The sequence below is a fragment of the Camelus bactrianus genome, chromosome 6, assembly GCF_048773025.1.
Source record: "Camelus bactrianus isolate YW-2024 breed Bactrian camel chromosome 6, ASM4877302v1, whole genome shotgun sequence".
Classification (NCBI taxonomy): Eukaryota; Metazoa; Chordata; class Mammalia; order Artiodactyla; family Camelidae; genus Camelus; species Camelus bactrianus.
Genome location: NC_133544.1, coordinates 28,049,968 through 28,073,517, shown reverse-complemented (window position 1 = coordinate 28,073,517; position 23,550 = coordinate 28,049,968). Strand labels below are relative to the sequence as shown.

Genomic DNA, 23,550 nt, shown 5'->3' with positions numbered 1-23,550 from the left:
TGAAAATAGAATTCCTAATCCCCATACCCGCAAACCTATACCCCCTTTAGTCTTTCCCCTTCCTGGGTAACTGGATTTGTCCAATTCAGATAAAAATCTTCAGAATCATTCTTTTATTTCCCCCAGCTTCTGGTATTTATTTATTTTTAATATTTTAATTGAAATGCAAGTGATTTACAATATTATATTCATTTCAGGTGTACAACATAGTGATTCGATGTTTTTATATATATTACAAAATGATCACAATAAGGATAACTACCATCTGTCAGCAAACAAAGTTATGACAATATTATTGACTATATTCCCTATGCTGTATGTCCCCATAACTTATTTTTTATAACAAAAGTTTGTACCTCTTAATCTCCCTCACCTATTCTAATCATCCCCTAGGCTACTCCTGTCTGCAATCACCAGTTTGTTCTCTGAATCCGTAAGTCTGTTTGTGTTTTGTTATTTTGTTCATTTGTTTTGTTTTTTAGATTCCATACATAAGTGAAATCATATGGTATTTGTTGTTCTGTTTCTGACTTATTTCACATAGCATAATATACTCTAGGTTCATCTATGCTGTCAAAGATGGCAGGATTTCATTCTTTCCTTCGGTTAAATGGGAGACAGACAGACAGACAGACAGACACACACACACACACACACACCTACCTCACATAACTTTTTATCCTTTCATATATTGATGGACACTTAGGTTGTCTCCATATCTTGGCTATTGTAAATACTGCTGCAATGAACATAGGGGTGCATATATCTTTTTGAATTAGTGTTTCTATTTTCTTTGGAAAGATACCCAGAGATGGAATTCCTGGGTTGTATGGTATTAATTTTTTGAGAAACTTCTGTGTTGTTTTCCATAGTGACTGTAGCAATTTATCTTCCCACTGACAGTGCCTAAGGCTTCCCTTTTCTCCACGTCCTCACCAACACTTGTGATTCTTTGTCTTTTTGATGCTAGCCATTTGAATAGATGTGAGGTCATATCTCATTGTGGTTTTGATTTGCATTTCCCTGATGATTAGTGAGCTTTTAATGTGTCTGTTGGCCATCTGTTTGTCTTATTTGGAAAAATGTCTCTTCAAGTTTTCTGCCCATTTTTAATCAGTTGTTTGTTTTATTTTTTGATGTTGTATTGTATGAGTCCTTTTATATTTTGTATATTTACCCTACATCAGAAAAGAAGAGTCTTCATTATAGGGAAGGGTGTTAGGATTCATAAAGGTGTTATATGTATGACTCAAGAAATATGACTTGGCCATACATATCAACCTGATAACACAGATCAAAAGCCTTAAAATACACAGCTCATTCCAATTCTAGGAATTTATCCTAAGAAAAAAACTCATTAGTGTGCATAGAATTGTCAGTAGTAGTTAGGGCTTGGCTTCTAGAAGTCAAACAAATTTAAGTTTGACTTCTCTGCTTTTTGTAAAAATGGATAATAACAATTGTTCTCTTCTTTTATTGAGTTCTGATGAGCACAATCTCTCATGAAATTTATAGAGAAAACCTTGAAAAAATAAGTGAATAAGCTACAGATGTTTGCATAAGAAATCTGTATACTGAGTGAAGGATGCCAGACACAAAATGATAAATTCTGTGGCATTCTATTTATGTGAAATTCTAGAATGGCAAAACTAACCTATAGTGACTGAAAGCAGATCAGTGCTTTCTGCATGGGTGGATGGGGGCATTAACTATAAAGGGGCACTGCAGGCCTCTTGCGGTGAAAAAAATAATTGTATATCTTGACTGTGATGATGATTGGATATGTTATCCAGATTCGTTGAAGTGTGTATTGTAAATGAGTGAATTTTGTTTTATCTTTGTTTTGCCTCAGTAAAACCAAGGAAAAATAAGATATAAGTAGATAATTATATAAATAAATGCTGAAAATGTGTTACTTGAAAATCTGTACTACAAGATGTGATAAAGGAATTTCTATAGTAGGAAATGAAATTATACTAGGAAGGAATACTGTATCACAAGGGTAAATATATAGGACTAACTACTATTCTGTGTTTAATTATTCTTTGAAAACATCTAATTATTCCAAGAAATACTAATAACATATTATAGGGTTGAAGTATTGAAGAAGTAAAATATATGGCCACAACCCCACAAATGATGTGAATGGTTAAAAGAAAGCATATTGATGTAATTTTAGGACATTTGGCATGGAGTGATTCAGTACTAATGCTGTGAAAAGATAGAATTCATAAAGGTGAAGAAATATCATTTGGAACTCTTAAATTATTAAAAGTGTTTGACAAATTTCAGCACCATTCATGGTTTAAAAAGGACTTGGCAAACTAAGAATAAAAGAGAGCTTCCTCAGTTTGATGAAGGGCATCCACAAAAAATAAGCAAACATTCAGCTGTCTTCATACTAAGTGGTAATGTATTAAATGTTTCCTCTCTAAGACTGAGAACAGTGAGGGATGTTATCTCTGAACATCTATTGAACATTTCACTGGGATAATTGCTAGTATAAAGCAGCAAGAAAAATAAATAAAAGTAATGTAAAGTTTGGAAAGAAGATGTAAAATTGTTGTTCACTGAGAACATGATTGTTTATTTAGGAAATCCTAAGACATTTACTCAGACTTACTATGAATCCACAGTAATCAAGATAATGTATAGTGTTATAAGAATGGTTAGATAGGTCAACTGAAAGAAATAGTGTTCAGCAATAAACCAATACACACAAAAAAAATCAATTGATTTTTGAAAAGGCAGGCAGATTAATGCCCCCCTCCACCAAGATGGCAGTGTCCTAATTTCTGTAACTCTTGACTATGTAACTTTTAATGGCAAAAGGGATTTTGCAGATATGATTAAAGATTAAGGGCCTTGAGATGGGGTGATGAGCCTGGATTATACAGGTCAGCCCAATCTAAACATGCATTCTTAAAAGAGGAGATCCTTTCCTGGCTATGGTCAAAGCGGGACTACAAAGGAATAGTGGGAGAGATGCAGTGTTGCTGGCTATGATAATGGAGGAAGACGGCCATAAGCCAAGGAATGTGGGTCACTTCTTGAAGCCAGTAAGACAAGGAAACAAGTGTCAGATCTTCAGAAGATGCCTCTTAAAATGAATAGGCAAGCCACAAATGGGGAGAAAATATTTGCAAAATACATAAGAACAAAGAAATGTGTATCCAAAATATATGAAGAACTCTCATAACTCAGTGACACTAAGATGGCCCAATACAAAAATGAGCAAAAAAGACTTCAACTATTACTTCATAAGGGAAAACATAGAGCCTTCCAATAAATAAATAATAGTGATGCATAATATCTTTGGCTATTAGGGAAATGCCATTACAACCAGAATGAGATACTGCTTCCCTTCCCCTGGGATGCCTAAGATTAGTTGGTTTGGGTGAGGATGTGGAGCAACTGAAACTCAAGTACACTTCTGGTGGGACTGTAGTATGATATAACCACTTTGGAAAGAGTTTGGCAGGTTTTTTTTTTTAAGTTAAACTTATACCACCACTATGGCCCAGCAGTTCCTCTCCTAGAAACTTATGTCCAAATATGTCTTATGTAAAACTCTCCATCGCAGCTTCATTCCTAATAGACGAACACTAGAATCAATCCAACAGTTCATCAAATGGTAGGCAAAACATTGTATATCCATAAAATGGAATACCATACAGCAGTAACAATGAACAGACGTGGAAACACACAACAACATGGATGAATGTCATAGACATTATGTTGTAGGCAAGAAACCAGACACAAATGATTACATATAGTATGGTATTATTGTGTTCATATGAACTACTAGAGCATGTTAAACTAATCTTTTCATGAAATAAATGAGATCAGTAGTCATGTGGTCAGGGGTGGGGAGAGATTGCTTGAAAATGAGCATGAGGGATTTCTGGGGTGATGGACATATTCTTTATCTCAATTGGGGTGGTTGTTCCATGGGTATACTTTTTTTTTTTCAAAACTCAGAACTGTATACTGAAATCACTGTTTTTTACTTTATTAACATTATACTTCCATTCATTTTATGAAGTAAAGAGTAAATGTGAGATGGTATGACATTAATAACTAGAGGCATTAAGAAGTGACATATCAGTGATCCATGGCTCCTTCTGTGATGGTTTTACAATAACAAATACGATGCGAAAGTCATTATACTTGGAACACTTCAGTTTTAGCACAACTCAAGATGATGAGAATAATGAGAATGATAGAGTCCACATTTATTAAGTGCCTAACATATTCCAGGCCCTTCTTAGATCTTTTGACCATCACAAAACCCCAGAAAAACGTGCATTTCATCTCTCTGTGTAGCACGTCAGATGTGACCTTGATTCTCTGAGAGCCTATGACTTTAGGCAAGATCACATACTTAGCAGGTTGTTGAACTACTGTTGATATTCATGTGCCTATGACTCAAAATTTTTCATCTTCCTACTGTATTTTTCAAGGTGTCTTTTATGCTACATTTTATGTTATGCTTTTTTAAACTAGCAAAAAAGAAAACCAATAACAAAAATCTAGTACATAACCAAGTAAGAAAGAGTCTAGTAAGTTATTAAACAAGTGCATACCAGTTCAAACAAGATGTGCTACAGACACACCTGTAAAACATTAGTATCCACAACATAAATTAAGTACAGGCCCTCTTGTTGGTGAATCCAATAGTTCTCACTGTCATCTATAGGAATAGTAAGACTATGACCAGATGTAAAATATCAAACGCATTTAACCACACAGACCCTTTTAAAACTGCCAAGTCATTTATTTCAAGATGACAACGTCATAACTGCTGTAGGACTATGTAATTATCGGAGTGATTACTGATCATTTCTACCCGTAAGTTCCAATGTGATTGTCTCCATTTTGTGTGTTCCAGTTCAGGTTCAAGGGATTACTTTTTTTCACCAGTTGTTTTTTTATCCTCAATTGCTTCTAAATGGAAAAAGGAACCAAAAACCCCTGCAAGCAAAAGAAGGCTAAAATGGAGAAGCAGTAGAGCTACTGAAATGTTTACATTAAATACTATTTTGGCTCGAATACCGATTTCTTTGTCAGGTGGAGGGCCACTGTCGGTACTGCCACCTGGTCCTCTCTCTTGACACGTTGGTGGTTTCCAGCCTCGCTGACAATGACAGTGTTTCAAGTTGTTGCATACCCCTCTGTAATTACATTTCTTGACATCACAGTCAAAATGGAAGTCTTGGAAAAAAGTACAGTTTTGGTTCATACAGTATCTTCCTGCACCACATGTTGCCCCATCCACCACAAGCCCCATATATGGTGTGTGTGTCCCAAAGTGTGCATCGTACCCAAAGCATCTTTCTACTTTAACATCTTTTACTACTATATGACGAAATGTAGTGTGCTCACCCCCGCCAGGAATTTCCTCCACATTACTACAGTGCAGCATTCCACACAGCACATCATCTTCTTCACATGGTACAGACTTTCCTCCTCCTCGAGTCACTCGCACCCCACAATTTCCAAATCGGTCACCTCTTACATTCAATTTTTCATAGCATGCTGACCCAGCATCTTTTATTTCGAAGCCAAAGAGGGATTGACACTGCAGATCACGGTCACTACAGTTTCCTTTCACACACACGGCTAATGGTGAACAGGGGGTTCCATCCTGGATATAAGTGTCTGTTGGACAAACGTGCGTCTTCCCACTGCAGTATTCTGGTAGATCACAAATGCCAAGAGTGTCTCTGCAAACACTTCCAGGTTGAGCATAATTACACCTCCTGCAGCAATCTCCTTCACTGCAGACACTACCAAGGGTGAGGGCACAATTGGAATTGCAACACTTATCCTGAGAGCAGTCTTTTATGGTGCCACAGTCACATTCTTCCCTTTGATCTTTGATCTTGTCACCACAGCGAGCAGCTTTATAAGGAAAATTATTGTATGGTGTATTTGGAGTACTCAGACAAGGATCCCACATAGAAACTCGTCTGTGCAGTTGGGCATAAGTACAGTTGCTCATCATATCTAGAAGACCAGGCTCAGCAGCCATGACACAGTAGTGTCTTCGAAAACAATGGCAACCAGGACCATCATGTGTACAGCCAAGAACATGACCTATTGCATGTGCTCCAAGAGTTGCAGCTAAAAATAAGTGATACCTTGCTACCCATACAAACGATGCTCCCCAATTGGGGTTGCATATTCCTTCATGATTGCTATAATATGAAGCTCCACCGATTTTTTTTCCTGTAAGAATCAATGAGGTATCATGAGGAAATTTTGCATACCATCTCCAGTATTTCCATAAACCAAATGAATTTAATGCATCTAGAGCATTATGAGATTCTTCTACTTTCACCTCGTCGTTACCGTCCCATATGCACAGCATACGTATGAAAACCTGAAGTTCACCCTGGTAGTAAATGCTATGCATTATGTTGTTAAGAATCACTACGTTCTCTATGATACGTGTGATATTTCTGTTCTGAACCACTAATGAGTTAGTAACTGTGTAGTGAAGTTTTAAGTTTTTCCTGTGTGGCCACCACAAATATACAGGGGCAGCTCTAGGAGTTTCAGCAAGCATTGCCTCCTCATATGCTTGATTTGTTTCTTCCTCTTTAATCTTACATTTTTCATCCTCTCCTGGTGTTTTTTGTGACACAAGCAGAGAAATCACATGCTCAAATTTGGAAGAAGCCTCCAGTGGTTTGATTTCGTAAGTGAAGTCATCCACCTGCAGCATGCCACGCAGACCTCCATAGCAGGTGTCCAGTGTGCCCATGGACCCAGGAACCCCTTCCAGGTAGGTGTAGTAGTAACAGTCTCGGGGAATAAAAGGGTAGTCCTCCTGCGTGGCGCCTTGGTCGTTACTGGTGATAACGGGAAAGTGTCTGGGCAGCAAGTTCTTCTTGACTCTCATGTGAACCACATGTCTTTGGCCGCTGAGGCGAATCTTGTAGGAAAGCTGGCCTTGCATCCCAGTTCCTCCCACTCTGTGGGACACCTTCCTGGGGATCACAACTTCAGAGGAAGTGAAGCGCCATCCTGGTGGGGCGTGGGAGCAGCAGATTGGCAACAGTAGCAGCCAGAGCAGAGGCAGCCGGAGATCACCTGTCAGGTGGGCCTGGGCCCAGGCAGGCCCCATGAGTGAGGAGCCTGTGACCAAAGCAAACGCAGTCAAGTGGGAGGCAGGCAAGCCTATCCCTGGAACAGCATCTCTTAAACAGCAGTATAGTCCTGAGGAGAGTGGAGAGAGGCTGAAGGCTTGGCATCCCCAGACAGGTGTGGGGGGCGGGGGGGGGGGGAGGCTGTTACCTAACAATGGTGTACTCATGAGGGGGAGGGGCGCTGTGCTAAGTGGATCCTGGGGATCCTGGCACAGGGGTCTTAGAGAAGACAAAACATGGGAGAAATTAGGAATAATAAGAGTGTATACCTGGGCTGAGAGGTCCCGTGGTCTCTTGCAGAAGTCACAGGAGAAGATTAAGTGGGTCTGATGCAATTTTAAGATAGTTACTGACTTCTTTTCCCTTCAAACCAAAATGAGAGAAGGCATCAATTTGTAATTAAAATACAGAATGGAGAGGAGAGTGGAAGTTTCTCCTTGTAAGGATTTTGAGGAGAGAATTAGATTCTCTCATACTTTATAGAAGTTGAATTGTGTTAGGGGCAATTAATGGGACAAAAGAATAAACAGTGTCATGAGTAGAAAAGTTATGGTGGATAATAATAATTTCCTATAATTAAACTTATACCTACTCTATGTCCCAGTGGTTCTGGCCATAGGAAGTTCCCCACAATTTGTACATGGATATTCAGAGCAGCATTATTCATAAATTTATTCCACTGACTGGAAACAAACAACCTGAATAGATAAATGGCAAAGAAACCGGTACATACATTCAGTGGAATAATCTTCAATAAATTAGAACAAGTTTCAGGTACACTTAAGAACATGAATGTATCTCATTGGTATTATGATGATAGAAAGAAGTCAGACTGAAGGAACTTCATGTAGGATTTTATTTGTATGAAGTTCTGGCATAGTCCAAAATAATATATAGGAATAGACTTTAAATCAGTGTTTTCCTGATGTGAGGGAAAGGAGGGATGGAGGGAACCTTCTGGAGCGATGGGAGACTTCTGAATCTTGATTGGGGTGTGCTCTAGATAAATTTTTGTTTCCCTCCAAAATTCACAGATTGAAATCCTAACCCCCAAGGGGATGGCAGTAGTATGTGGGGACTTTCTGAGTTGAGTAGGTCATCAGGGAAGAGTCTTCATAATTGGTATTAGTGTCTTTTTCAAAATGTTTTTTGAAGTATTACTGATTTACAATGTGATGTTAGTTTCAGGTCTACAGTAAAGCAGTTTGGTTATACATATACATGTATATTCTGTTTCAGACTCTTTTAATTATAGGTTATTACAAGATAATTGAATATAGTTCTCTGTGTTATACAGTAGGTCCTTGTTGTTTATCTGTTTTATGTGTAGCAGTGTGTATTTATTAATCCCAGACTCTTAATTTATCCTCCCACAACTCCTTCCTGCTTTGGTATCCACAGTTTGTTTTCTATGTCTGTGAGTCTATTTCTGGTTTGTAAATAAGTTCATTTGTATCATTCTTTTAATTTCCACATATAAGTGATATCATATGATATTTGTCCTTCTCTGTTGGACTTACTTCACTCAGTATGATGATCTCTAGATCCATCCATGTTACTGCAAGTGACAAAATTTTGTTCTTTTCTATGGCTGAGTAAAATTCCATTGTATGTATATACCGCACCTTCTTTATCCATTCATCTGTCAAAGGACATTTAGGTCACTTCCATGCCTTGACTATTGTAAACAGCGCTGCTGTGAACATTGAGGTGCATGTATCTTTTCAAATTAGAGTTTTCTCTGGATATAAGCCCAGGAGTGGGATTGCTGCATCATATGGTAATTCTATTTTCAGTTTTTTAAGGAACGTCCATACTGTCCTTCATAGTGGCTGCAACAATTTATACTCCTCCAAACAGTGTAGGAGGGTTCCCTTTTCTTCATACCCTTTCCATCATTTATTGTTTGAGGACTGTCTAATGATGTCTATTCTGGCTGTTGTGAGGTGATATCTCACTGTAGTTTTGATTTGCATTTCTCTGATTATTAATAATGTTGAGCATGTTTTCATGTGCCTGTTTGCCATCTGTATGTCTTTGGAGAAATGTCTATTCAGGTCTTCTGTCCATTGGGGGGGGCATTTTTTTTTTTATATTAACCTGTATTAGGTGTTTGTATAGTTTGGATATTACCCCTTGTCACTCTTAATCATTTGCAAATATTTTCTCCCATTCTGTAGGTTGTCTTTTCTTTTTGTATATGGTTTCTTTTGTTGTGCAAAAGGTTTTAAGTTAAATTAGGTCCTATTTGCTTATTTTTGCTTTTATTTCCTTTGCTTTAGAAGACAGATCCAAAAAATATTGCTGTGATATATGTCAAAGAGTGTTCTGCCTATGTTTTCCTCTAGGAGTTTTAGAGTATCTGGTCTTACATTTAGGTCTTCAATCTATTTTGAGTTTATTTTTCTATATTGTGTTATAGAATATTCTACTTTCATTCTTTTACTTGTAGCTGTCCTGTTTTCCCAGCATGACATAGTGAAGAGACTGTCTTTTCTCCATTGTATACTCTTGCCTCCTTTGTCATAGATTAATTGATCATAAGCATGTGGGTTTATTTTTGGGCTTTCTGTCCTGTTACAGTGTTCTGTGTGTCTGTTTTTGTGCCAGTACCATACTATTTTGATTACTCTGTCTTTATCGTATAGTCTGAAGTTAGGGAGGGTGATTCCTCCAGCTCCATTCTTCTTTCTTGGGAAGGTTTTGGCTATTTGGGGTCTTTCGTGCTTCCATACAAATTAAAAATTTTTTTCCTCCAGTTCTGTGAAAAATGGCATTGGTAATTTGACAGGGAATGCATTGAATCTGTATATTGCCTTGGGTAGTATGGCCATTTTAACAATATTGATTCTTCCAGTCCAAGAACACAGTGTTTCTTTCCATCTGTTTGTGTCATCTTCAATTTCTTTCACCAGTGTCTTATAGTTTTCAGAGTACAGGTCTTTTGCCTCCTTAGGTAGGTTTATTCCTAGATATTCTATTCTCTTTGTTGTGATGGTAAATGGGATCGTTTCCTTAATTTCTTTTTCTAATATTCTGTTGTTAGTGTATAGATATGCAACAGATTTCTGTATATACTTTGGTATCCTGGACTTTACCAAATTCATTGATGAGCTATAGTAAGTTTTTGGTAGTTTCTTTAGGATTTTTTTGTGTATAGTATCATGTCATCTGCAAACAGTGACAGTTTTACTACTTCTTTTCCAATTTAGATCCCTTTTATTTTTTTCTTCTCTGATTGATGTGACTAGGACTTCCAAAATTATGTTAAACAAAAGTGGTGAGAGTAGATATCCTTGTTTTGTTCCTGATCTTAGAGGAAATGCATTCAGATTTTCAACATTGAGTATGACATTTGCTGTGGGTTTGTCATTATGGCCTTTATTATGTTGAGGTATGTTCCATCTGTGCCCACTTTCTGGAGACTTTTTATTGTAAATGGATGTTGAATTTTATCAAAAGCTTTTTCTGCATCTATTGAGATGATCATATGATTTTTATTCTTCAATTTGTTAATGTGGTATATCACACTGATTGATTTCCAGACCTTGAAAAATTCTTGCATCCCTGGGATAAATCCCACTTGATCATGGTGTATGATCCTTCTAATGTATTGTTGGAGTCGATTTGCTAGTATTTTGTTGAGGATTTTAGCACCTATGGTTATCAGTAATTTTTGGCTTGTAATTTTTTTTGTGTGATATCTTTGTCTGGTTTTTGTATCAGTGTGATGCTGGCCTCAGAATAGTTTGGAAGTGTTCCTTCCTCTGCAATTTTTGGGAACAATTTCAGAACATAGGCATTAACTCTTTTCTAAATGTTTGGTAGAACTCACCTGTTAAGTCATCTGGTCCTGGAATTTTGTTTGTTGGGCATTTTAAAATTACTGATTCAATTTCAGTACTAGTAATCAGTCTGTTTGTGGTTCAGTCTTGGGTGATTGTACCGTTCTAAGAATTTGTCCATTTCCTCTAGGTTGTCTGCTTTATTGGTGTATGCTTGTTCATAGTAGCCACTTATGATCCTTTATATTTCTGTGGTGTCAGTTGTAACTTGTCCTTCACTTCTGATTTCATTGATTTTGTGCCCTTTCCCTTTTCTCTTAATGAGTCTGCCTAAAGGTCTATCAATTTCATTTATTTTTTCAAAGAACCAGCTTTTAGTTTCATTGATCTTTTCTATTCTTTTTAAGTCTCTACTTCATTTATTTCTGCTCTAATTTTTATGATTTCTTTTCTTATACTAACCTTGGGTTTTGTTTGTTCTTCTCTCTCTAGCTGCTTTAGGTGTAAGGTTAGGTTGTTTATTTGAGGTTTTTCTTGTTTCCTGAGGTAGGCTTGTATTGCTATAAACTTCCCTCTTATAACTGCTTTTGCTGCATCCCATAGGTTTTGGATCATCTTCCTCTTTGATTTCTTCAGTGATCTGTTGGTTGTTTAGTAGTATGTTATATAGCCTCCCTGTGTTTGTGTTTTTTGTAGTTCTTTTCTTGTAGTTGATTTCTTTTTTTTTTAAACATTTTTTATTGATTTATAATCATTTTACAATGTTGTGTCAAATTCTACTGTAGAACACAATTTTTCAGTTATACATGAACATATATATATATATATATATATATATATATAGTGCTCTACAGTAGAATATATATATATTCATTGTCACATTTTTTCCTCTGTGAGGTACCGTAAGATCTTGTGTATATTTCCCTGTGCTATACAGTATATTGTAGTTGATTTCTAATCTCCTAGCATTGTGGTTGGAAAATATGCTTGATATGATTTCAGTTTTCTTAAATTTACTGAGGCTTGCTGTGTGGCCCAGCATGTGATCTATCCTAGAGAATGTTCCAGGTGCACTTCAAAAGAAAGTGTATTCTGCTGTTTTCAAATGGAATACTCTATAAATATCAGTTAAGCCCATTTGCCTAATGTGTCATTTAAGGCCTATATTTCCTTTGATTTTCTGTCTGGATGATCTGTCCATTGATGTAAGTGGGGTGATAAAATCCCCCACTATTACTGTGTTACTGTCAGTTTCTCCCTTTATGTATGTTAACATTTTCCTTATATATTGAGGTGCTCCTATGTTTAGTGCATATATATTTACAATTGTTTTATCTTCTTCTTGGCTTGATCCCTTGATCATTATGTAGTGCTCTTCTTTGTCTCTTGCAACAGTCTTTATATTAAACTCTATTTTGTCTAATATAAGTATTGCTACTGCAGCTTTCTTTTTAAAAGCTTTCCGTTTACTTGGAATACCTTTTTCCATTCCATTACTTTCAGTCTGTATGTGTCTGTTGACCTGAAGTGAGCCTCTTGTAGGCAGCAAATATATGGATTTTGTTCTTATATCCATTCAGCCAGTCTGTATCTTTTGGTTGGAGCATTTAGTCTGTTTACATTTAAGGCAATTATTAACATGGTATTCTTGTTGCCATTTTGTTAATTGTTTTAGATTTGTTTTTGTAGATATTTTTTCCCTTTTTTTCTTTTGTTGTCTTTTCTTGTAATTTGATGACTATCTTTAGTGTTATGTTTGGATTCTTTTTTCTTTTCTGTATGTGTATCTATTATAGATTTTTGGCTTGTGATTACCATGAGGTTTTGTATAGCAGTCTTGCTCGTGCATGCACAAACACTCTCTGTCTCTCTCTGTCTCTGTCTCTCTCTCTCTCTCTCTCTCTATATATATATATAGTTGCTTTAAGTTGCTGATCTCTTAATTTCAAATGCATTTTAAATACCCTTCATTTGTACTCTCATCCCCTAATGATTACTGTTTTGATATCATATTTTACATCTAACTGTCATGTGTATTTCTTAACTGCTTACTGTGGTTACAGATGATTTTACTGCTTTTATTTTTTAACCTTCCTGATAGTTTGTGAATAATTTCCTACCTTTACTATATGTTTGCTCTTGCCTTTACTAGTGAGCTTTTGCATTTTGTAGTTTGTTTGTTTCTAGTTGTTGCCTCAAAAAAACCCCAAAAACCTCCCAGCAAACAGAAGTCCTGGGCCATATGGCTTCACAGGGGAATTCTACCAAACATATAAAAACTAATACCTATCATTCACAAACTAATCCAAAAAATTGAAGAGTACTGAACACTTCCAAATTCATTCTACAAGGCCACCATTATTCTGATATCAAAACCAGAGTGACACTACAAAAAAATATACTTCAGTAGCTTTGATGAATTTAGGTGCCAAATCTCAACAAAATATTAGCAAATAAAATTCAAGAATATATAAAAAGGATCATGCAGCATGATCAAGTTGTATTTATTCCAGGGATGCAAATATAGTTCAGTATCTACAAAGCAATTGATGTCATAAACAATCTTAACAAAATGAGGGATAAATATCACATTATCACTGCAATAGATGAAGAAAACATTTGACAAAATTTAACATGCATTCATTAAACTGACTATACTTCAATAAAAAATATATTAAAATGGTAAAAAAATTTCATGATAAAAACTCTCATCAAAGTGGGTATAGAGTGAATATATCTCAACATAATAAAAGCAATTTGCAGCATCCCCATAGTTAACATCGTACTCAATGATGGAAAGCTGAAAGCCTTTCTTTGAAAATCAGGAACATGATAAGGAAGTCCACTCTCACCACTTCTATTTAAGATAGTATTGGAAGACCTAGACCCAGCAATTAGACAAGAAGAGGAAGTAAAATTTATCCAAACTGGAAGGGAAGTAGTAAAATTCTCACTATTTGCAGATGACATGATCCTAGTCTCCACCAAAAATGATTAGAATGATGAATTCAGTAAAGCTGCAGGATAGAAGATTAAGATACAGAAATCTGTTACTTTTCTTTACCCTAATAATGAACTATCAGAAAGAGAAAGCAAGAAAACCAAACCATCCTGTTTAAAGTTGCATCATAAAGAATAAAATACTTAGGAATAACTTAGCCAAAGAGGTGAAAGACCTATACTCTGAAAACTGTAAAAGATCGATGAAGGAAATTAAGGATTATGAAAATAAATGGAAAGGTATCCCATGCTTCTGGGTTGGAAGAATTGATATTGTTAAAATGGTCATACTACCCAAAGCAATCTACAGATTTAATGCAATTCCTATCAAAATACCCAGGACATTTTTCACAGAAGTAGAACAAGTAATCTTAAAATCCATATGGAACAAAAAAAAGACCCTGAATAGGAGTTCTGGTCAAGATGGCAGAGTGGTAGGACCACGAAGCTCACCTCTCCTTACAACTACAACAAAACCACCACTGAATGCTAAACAACCATCAAAAAGACTGGAACCTAGCAAAACAGATCTTCTGCAACTGGAAACATAAAGAGGGAACCACAACAGGATGGTGGTTGGGGGGTGTGTGCTCACAATATAATTGGTCCCCATAACTCCTGGGTGGGTGACTCACAGTTGAAGACTTGTAAAGTCACAGAAGCCCTCCCACAGGAGTGAGAGCTCTAAGCCCCACGTCAGGCTCCCCAGCTCACGTCCTGGCATTGTGAAGAGAGAGACCCCAGGACGTCTGGTTTTGAAGGCAGGGGAGCTTGGCTCTGGTAGCCTCACAGAACTGGGGGAAACGGAGACTCTATTCACTTCAGAAGTGTACACAGAAACTCACATGCACCAGGTCCAAGGGCACAGGCAGTGGTTTCATAGGAACCTGGGCCAGACCTGCCTGCTGGATTTGGAGGGTTTCCTGAGGATGTGGGGGACGGCTGTAGCTCACTCAAGGGACATAAAAGCTGGTGGTGGAATTCCAGGAGTGTTAATCTACATGAGCTTTCCTGGAGGCTGACATCTTGATTGGATAATTATCACCAAGACATAGCCTCACCCAACAGTCTGTAGGGAAGCCTCAGGCCAAAGAACAGACAGCATGGGAACATAGCTACACCCATCAGCAGACTTCCTAAGCCACAAAGGCCTCTAGACACAGCCCTACGCACCAGAGGTCCAGGACCAAGCTTCACCCAGCAGTGGGCAGGCACTGGCTCCTCCTGCCAGGAAACCTGCATAAGCCTCTAGTCCAGCCTTATCCACCAGGGGCAGATACTAGAAATAAGAAAACAATACCAAAGCCTGTGGCAGGAACCCACAAACTCATAGAAAGATAGACAATATGAGGAGGCAAAGGAATACCTCCCAGGCCAAGGCACAAGATAAAATCCCAGAAGAGATAAGTGATGAAGAGATAGGCAATTTATCTGAGAAAGAGTTTAAAGTAATGATGGCCAAGATGTTCAGAGAACTAAAGAGAAGTATAGATGCAGAGAGTGAAGTTTTAGCAAAGAGTTGGAAAATATAAAGAATATCCAGAGTTGAAGCATAAAATCACTGAAATGAATAACACACTGGAAGGAACCAAGAACAGACTAAATGAGGCAGAAGAACGGATCAGTGAGCTAGAAGGCAGATTAGTGGAAATCACTACTTCAGAACAGAAAAAAGAATAACAAGGAATTAGGATAGTTTAAGAGAATTCTGGGACAACATGAAGTACTCTAATATTCAAATTACAGGGGTCCCAGAAAGAGAAGAGAGAGAGAAAGGACCTGAGAAAATTTTTGGAGAGATAATAACAGAAAACTTCCCCGACTTGGGAAGGGAAACAATCACCCAAGTTCTGGAAGCACAGAGAGTACCACACAGAATCATCCCATAGAGGAACACACCAAGGCACATAGTCATCAAATTGACAACAATTAAGGATAAGGAGGAAATGTTAAAACTAGCAAGAGAAGAGCAATGAATAACACACAAGGGAACGCTCATAAGGTTATCAGCTGATTTTTCAGCAGAAACTTTACAGGCCAGAAAGGAGTGTCACAGTATATTTAAAGTGATGCAAGGGGGAAACTTACAACCAAGAATACTCTATCCCACAAGGCTCTCGTTCAGACTTGATGGAGAAATCAAAAGCTTCATAGATAAACAAAAGCTAAAAGATTTCAGCACCACCAAACCAGCTTTACAACAAACGTTAAAGGACCTTCTCTAGTCATCAAACCATGAGAAAAGAGAACAAAAAGAAGAAAGAGAGAGAGAGAGAAAAAAAGAGACCTCCAAAAGATTGCTTTTTCAATTTGGGGTCTTTTTATGGTTCCTTATAAATTTTGGGATTGTTTGTTCTAGTTCCATGAGGAATGTCGCTAGTATTTTGTTGGGGGTTGCATTGGATCTGTGGATTGCTTTGGATAGTGTGGCCAGTTTGATAGTGTTGATTCTTCCAATGCAAGAGCACAAATCTTTCAATTTCTTTGTGTCATTTCGGTTTTCAGAGTATGAGTAACCTCCTTGGTTAAGTTTATTTCTAGGTATTTTGTTTTTCTTGATGTTATGGCAATGTCTCTGCTAGTTATAAAATTCTGGTTTTTGAAGTGAAAAAAAAGTGAACTACTGGCTGCAAATGGCAAAATATTCTTTTTTATGGGTGAATTGTATTCATATATATGTGTGTGTGTGTATATATATACACACACACACACACACTGCATCTCCATTATCTATTCAACTATTGATGTGTACTTAGGATGCTTCCATATCTTGGTAATTATTAATAATGTTGCTGTTAATAGCAGGGTGTATATATCTTATTTTGTGGTTGGCTTTATTCCTTTGATAACTATGTAAGTTTAAAAAGCTAAAGCTCTAAACATTCTTAGAAACAATGAACAGTACATATGTGTAAATTAAAAAATATATGTGCAGTAAAAATAGTGATCTATCAAGCCATTGAAAGACATAGGAGAAACTTAAAAGATGTATTACTAAATGAAAGAAGCCAGTCTGAAAAGGCTACAGACTTTACAATTCCAACCAAATGACATTCTGGAAAAGGCAAAACTACAGAAACAATAAAAAGATCACGGTTTCCAGGGGTTTGGGTAGAGGGAGGGAGGGAGGAATGAATAGATGGAGCACAAGGGATTTTTAGGGCAATGAAATTATTCTATATGATACCATAGTGGTGGCTATATGTCATTATGCATTTGTCAAAACCCATGGAATGTACAACATCAAGAGCGAACCCTAATGTAAACTATGGACTTTGGTTGATAATAATGTGTCCATGTTGGTTCATCGATTGTAACAAATATGCCACACTGATGAAGGATGTTGAAGGTAGGGGAGTATATATGTGTGAGTGGGGAAGGCTATATGCGAACTGTATCTTCTGCTCAATTTTGTTGTGAACTTGTAAGTGCTCTAAAAGAATAAAGTCTATTAAAAAAAAAAAAAAAAAAGACCCTGAATAGCCAAAGCAATCTTGAGAAAAAAGAACAAAGCTGGTGGTATCACATTCCTGATTTTATACTATACTACAAAGCTACCATAATCAAAACAGCATAGTACTTGCACTAATACAGATACATAGTTTAATGGAGCAGAATAGAGAGCCCAGAAATAAATTCACACATCTATGGTCAATTTTTCTATGATGAAGGAGGCAAGAATATACAATGGAGAAAAGACAGTCTCTTCAATAAGTGGTGCTGGGAAAACAGGACAGTTCCATGTAAAAGAATGAGCTTAGAACATTTTTTTTTTCACACCAAGTACAAAAAGAAACTCAAAATGGATGAAAGACCTAAATATGAGACCTGAAACCCTAAAACTCCTAGAAGTGAACATTAGCAGAATACTCTGACATAAATCATGGCAAGATTCTTTTGGATCTACCTCCTAAGGCAAATAAATGAATGTAAAAAGAAACAAATGGTCTGGTGTAGGTGCTTGGCTGAGGAGCCAATGGTGTGAAGCTACCATCGGTAGGATTATGACTGAATGCCTCTAAGTTAGAATCCAACCCAGGCCAAATGATAAGGCTGCACTGTGGAAAACTCAGTTGGCCTCGGAAGCCTTGGTTGACCTTGGATAGCCAGACCCCCACTGCTGTCCCTTGCCTGCAAGTTGCTAGGCATGTGCCAGGAATCCAGTGAGGAGGGACCTTCACCCTGGGACACAGAGCATGTCCGAAAAGGCAGCGATCCCCTAGCCTGTCACACACTGCACGTGGGGGACCTGCTGCTAAACCATTTGTAGTCAACCTTCTTCTGGGTTGGGGTTTTGTCAGTAGCAGAGCAGCTCCCTCACTGCGTCGTATTGAAAGTCATCCCTTGACACAAGAGACTACAAAAAAAGAGAAAAAACAAATGGGACCTAATTAAACTTAAAAGCTGTTGTACAGCAAAGGAAACCACTGACAAAATGAAAAGACAACATACTGAATTGGAGAAAATATTTGCAAATGTTATGACCAACAAGTTATTAATATCCAAGATATGTAAACAGCTCATATAATTCAACATCAAAAAAACAAACAACCTGAATTAAAAATGGGCAGAAGACATGAATGGACATTTTTCCAACAGACATACAGATGGGTAACAAACAAATGAAAAGATGCTCAACATTGCTAATTATTAGAGAAATGCGTATCAAAGCAACGAGATATCACCTCATGCCTAATCAGAATGGGGTTCATCAAAAAGTCTATAAATAACAAATATTGGAAAGCATGTGGAGAAAAGGGAATGCTTGTACACTCTTGGTGGGAATGTAAATTGGTGTAACCACTACGGAAACAGTATGGAAGTTCCTCAAAAAACTAAAAATAGAACTACCACATAGCAATTCCTCTCCTGGGTATATATCCAGAAAATAATGAAAACACTAATTCAAAAAGGTACATGCACCCCAATGTTTATAGCAGTACTATTTAACAATAGCTAAGGTATGGAAGCAACCCAAGTGTCCATCAATGGATGAGTTGATGAAGATGTGTTATAAATGAAGAATGGAATATTAGTCAAAAAAATAATGAAACTCTGCCATTTGCAGCAACATGGATGGACCTAGAGAATATTGTGCTTAGTGAAATGTCAGACAAAGAAAGATAAATACTGTGTGATATCACTTACATGTGGAACCTAAAAAATAATACAAATGAATGTGTATAGCAAAACAGATACAGACTCACAGGAAACAAACTAGTTGTTACCAGTGGGTAGAGAGAAGTGGATAGAGGCAAATAGGAGTATGGGATTAAGATATACAAACTACTATGTATAAAATAGATAAGCAATAAGGATATATTTTATAACAGGGAATTATAGCCATTACCTGTTAATAACTTTTAATGGAGTATATAATCTATAAAAATACTCAACCACTATGATGAACCCCTGAAACTAACATAATATAAATCAACTACACTTCAATAAAAAAAATGGAGATCTGATAGAAACAATAACTGCTGCATCCTTTAATCTTCAATGGTGGCACTTACATCCATCTTTCCACCCAAAAGACATTATTGTCTTTGATTCAGTATGCTGCCATGTGTAGAGGGACATATAAGAGTCTTCCACCTGTAGTATGATGATAGTCCTTATTCCACAGGCCAAAAACCCTATTAAGAGGTTATTTTAACTGCCAAAGATATCAATCCCGATTTTAGTCCTTGGGACCTGGGGAAGTGACCACTGGGTGGGACTGCAGACCACTGAACCCACTGTAAACTGGACTTTAGTCTAAACTCCACTTATTGCCTGATGTCCATAAGCTGCCACTATAAGATGGTCCGTGGTGATACTCTGCAGTGCTGAGTATCAGTATCAGGGCAGACATTTTGTCCAGTAACCCTTTCAAGGTCTAGGTATTTCTTTATCCGTGGCAATACAGATTCCCAAACAAATGACTATAGGTGTGGGGGAAAGGACTGGGAGAACCATTACATTATATACATACATGATGTTGATATGTCCTTCCTCCTAGGAACCTAGTGATTTCTTTAGTCAACAAATTCTGTACCTGAAAATCAGCTTTGTTCTAGGAACTCAACAGGGATCATGAATTTTTATTGGCACAATCATTCTCAGCTTCTTGCTCTTCCATGTTTGCCTTCTTCTGATTACAGATGTTAAGCAACATCCTCTTTATTTACTCATAGATTGCCACTTGAGATACCATGATTTGTTGCCACCTCAAAATTCCATACATATAAATTCGTTTAGCTGACTCTCCAACCTTGGAAATTTTTATAGTAATTGTGGTCCTCTAGTTTCTGGCTGTTAAGCACAGCCTCCTGGCTTCTATAACTTCAAGGGATCTCTTTCCCAATGGCTGTTAACAAACACTGACCTATGACAAGCTGTCCTATCAACAAACTGCCCTGCAGAAGAGACACAATTGAACTCCTTTGAGATGCTGCTGGTCATTGCATCAGTGCATTCTTTTTTTTTTTTTAATTAAAGTATAGTCAGTTTACAACGTTGTGTCAATTTCTGGTGTGCAATGTAATGTTTCAGTCATATATACACATACGTATATTTGTTTTCATATTCTTTTTCATTATATGTTACTACAAGATACTGAATATAGTTCCATGTGCTATACAATGGACATATGCCCAGGATACAAGGTAGGGCAGCCAGGAAGAGAAATGGGGACAGCTTTTTTGAGGGTTCACATTGATCTGCAGGGCCAGTATCTTCAGGGGCATCCATGTAGGTATCACCATCTCATGTATAATGGTCCTGGGCTTTCCCACCTGAGCCATGACAGTGTAACAGACTTGCTCTGGATGAGCATGTAAAAGTTTTGATTCTATCTGTATCTGTTTGCTCCACAGCTACAATTTCTCCTCCCCTCTAGGAGATAAGGGCCACTTGTGTTGATTTTTTTTCCCCCAAGGAGTTGATTGCTTATAGCAATTCTGAGATGCACTCTTTGCACCTTCACCAAAAATTCCTCTGCACTCTTCACCCTGTTTTGATAGCAGTAGGCACCGTCACTGCAGGGAACCTTGCATATATCCATCTTCTGGGCACTGATGACATGTCCCATTCCACCACTCTAGAAGGTCACATTCATTGACCTGATGTCTACAGAGTTCCGTTGATGGATGAACTTGCAGCCTTTGCAACAAAGTCCAAAAGCACAAGCAGCCCCAGGCCTCAGAGTGCAGTTTGAGGCAACAAGGATCTTGTTCCCACTGCTTTATAGAGCCACCACAGTCACACTTCTCTTCTCCTTCAACCACACCGTTCCCACAGCACTTCAGCATAAAGACTGCCCCTGGAATTGGAGGATTGTACAGACATGATCCCTGGTTTAAAGTAGTCTTTGTAATGTCTACATAACTACAATTAGGGAATCTCTCTGATGGCACTCTGACAGCATTCATGATGCAAGCACTTTGCCCACATAAAGAGTATTCATCATGCTGCATACCCAAAATATGACCTAACTCGTGAGCTACAATGAGGGCAAAAACAGACCAGTGGTCTCCTTTGAAATGATTAACTCCACAATCAATAGGAGGATGACATATTCCTGCAACATAGGCTATCCCAAGTACACTTACAAGTGAATTTTTAATGAAAATATGTGCAGTATCATATTGTAGCTGGAAAAGACTGATTTGTTTCCACCGAGAGAAATCCTCTATTTTATTAGTATTTTATGTCCTGTCATTTTTTTTAAAGTGTGGGTAAAGGCTTATAAATTGTAGTGATATTTTCAAAGAACTAACATTTGGTTTAGTTGATTTTACTTTATTAATTTCCAGTTTTCAATTTCATTATTTTCTGCTTTAATTTTTATTATTTCTTCTCTTCTGCTTACTTTGGATTAAGTTATATAGTAGATTAATTCAGATCTCCTTTTCTAATATGTGTAATTAGTGTTATAAATTTTCCAAACACTGCTTTCATTGCATCCCATTAATTTTGATAAGCTGTAGGATTTCCAATATTTGAAATTTGTCATGTTCCAGAATGTGTCCTATTTGGTAAATGTTCCATGTGAGTTTCCGAAGAATTTGTGTTCTGCTGTTGTTGAATAAACTGTTCTATAAATGTCAATTATATCCAGTTGATTGATGGTGCAGTTGTGTTCAGCTATATCCTTCCTTACTGATTTTCTGCTTGCTGGCTCTATCAACTACTGATAGAGAGTTGTTGACATCTCCAAACATAATAGTGCATTTGTCAGTTTCTCCTTGCAGGTTTATCATTTTTCACCTTAAATATTTTGCCACTCTTTTGTTAGGAATATACATATTAAGGATTGTTATGTCTTTTTGGAGAATTGACCACTTTATCATTATTTAATGCTCTTTTGTATACTTGATCATTTTCCTTGCTCTGAATTCTGCTTTGTCTGAAATTAACATAGATAGCTATTCCAGCATACTTTTGATTAGTGTTAATATAGTATCATTTTTCATCCTTTTACTCTATACTCTTTATATTAAAAGTAGGTTTCTTGTATACAAAATATACCTGCGTCTTGTATTTTATACTCTGATAGTTTCTGTCTTCTTATATGTGTATTTAGACCATTCACATTTAAAGTGATTATTGATGTAGTTGGTTAATATCTACCATATTTGTAAATGTTTTCTTTTCACTGCTCTTGTTCTGTTTCTTTATCTTCTACTCTTTTTTTTTTTGCCCTCTGTGGTTTTAATACTAAAAAGTTTTCTCATTCAAATGAAGCCTATAAAACTTAGTTCCCTTAAGCCCCTTTCCATTCCATTTACAGTATAATTGTCTTAAATATTTCATCTATATACACTGAGAACTACATTAGACAATATTAGTTTTACTTCAGCTATTAAACATACTTTTAAAATTCAACAGGAAAAAGAAAATGCATTGCACTATCCATATTTTTAATCTTCCATTGTCCTTCCTTCCTGCTATTGAAAAACTCCTCATTTTATAATTTTGTTTCAAGAATTTTCTTAAGCCGTTGTTTCCAGTAGGTCTGCTGGTGACAAATTTTCTTAGTTTTCCTTTCCTTGAGAATTTCCTGGTTTCCTCTGCATTCCTGATAGATATTTTCACTGGATGTAAAATTCTGGATTGACATTGTCTTTTAATTCTTGTGAAATATTTTGCTACTTCCTTCTCACACTGTGGTTTCTAATGGGAAATCTGCTGCTTTTCAAATTGTTTTCCCCCTATGGTTAAGATTATGCAAGATATTGTTTCTCTTCAAGTACTTTCAAGATTTTTTTCTTTGTCTTTAGTTTTCAAAATTGTGATTATGATGTGTCTTGACATGGATTTCTTGGGTATATTCTATTTGTAATTCTCTCAGCTTCTTAAATCTATAACTTTTGCCAAATTTGAGAAATCTTCAGTCATTATTTCTTTGAGTACTTTGCATGCCTGCACTAGTCATCTATCCTTCTGTGACTGTGATAACATGATTGTTAGATCGTTTGTGATAGTCCTTCAGGTCCCAGAGGCTCTTCATATTTTTTTCCACTCTGTTTTCTCTCTGCTTTTCAAATTAGGTAATAATTCTTTCTCTGTGTTCAATTGCACTAATTATTTCCTCTGTTCTATTTTATTATTGAGCCCATCCGTTG

At 36.9% G+C, this 23,550-nt stretch overlaps 1 protein-coding gene and 1 pseudogene across 2 annotated transcripts; both read right to left on the bottom strand.

Moving 5' to 3' along the window:
- Positions 1-4,756: 4,756 nt before the first annotated feature.
- LOC105074719 (disintegrin and metalloproteinase domain-containing protein 20-like) lies at positions 4,757-7,566 on the bottom strand. Of its 2 annotated transcripts, none has more exons than XM_010962330.3 (2): positions 7,424-7,566; positions 4,757-7,143 (listed from the first exon to the last, which is right to left on the bottom strand). In XM_010962330.3, the coding sequence occupies exon 2, from the start codon at positions 7,130-7,132 to the stop codon at positions 4,907-4,909; it is 2,226 nt and encodes a 741-aa protein (XP_010960632.2). In that variant the 5' UTR covers positions 7,133-7,143; positions 7,424-7,566; the 3' UTR covers positions 4,757-4,906. The 2 variants fall into 2 exon arrangements, with proteins under 2 accessions (XP_010960632.2, XP_010960631.2); XM_010962329.3 differs by having other exon boundaries at positions 4,757-7,224; positions 7,424-7,556.
- Positions 7,567-7,735: 169 nt separating this feature from the next.
- Positions 7,736-23,550, bottom strand: part of LOC105074752 (disintegrin and metalloproteinase domain-containing protein 21-like) — a 51,765-nt pseudogene continuing 35,950 nt past the window's right edge.

Excerpts from the sequence above, each read along its gene's own strand:
- LOC105074719 (XM_010962330.3), bottom strand. The coding sequence starts at position 7,132 with ATGGGGCCTGCCTGGGCCCAGGCCCACCTGACAGGTGATCTCCGGCTG.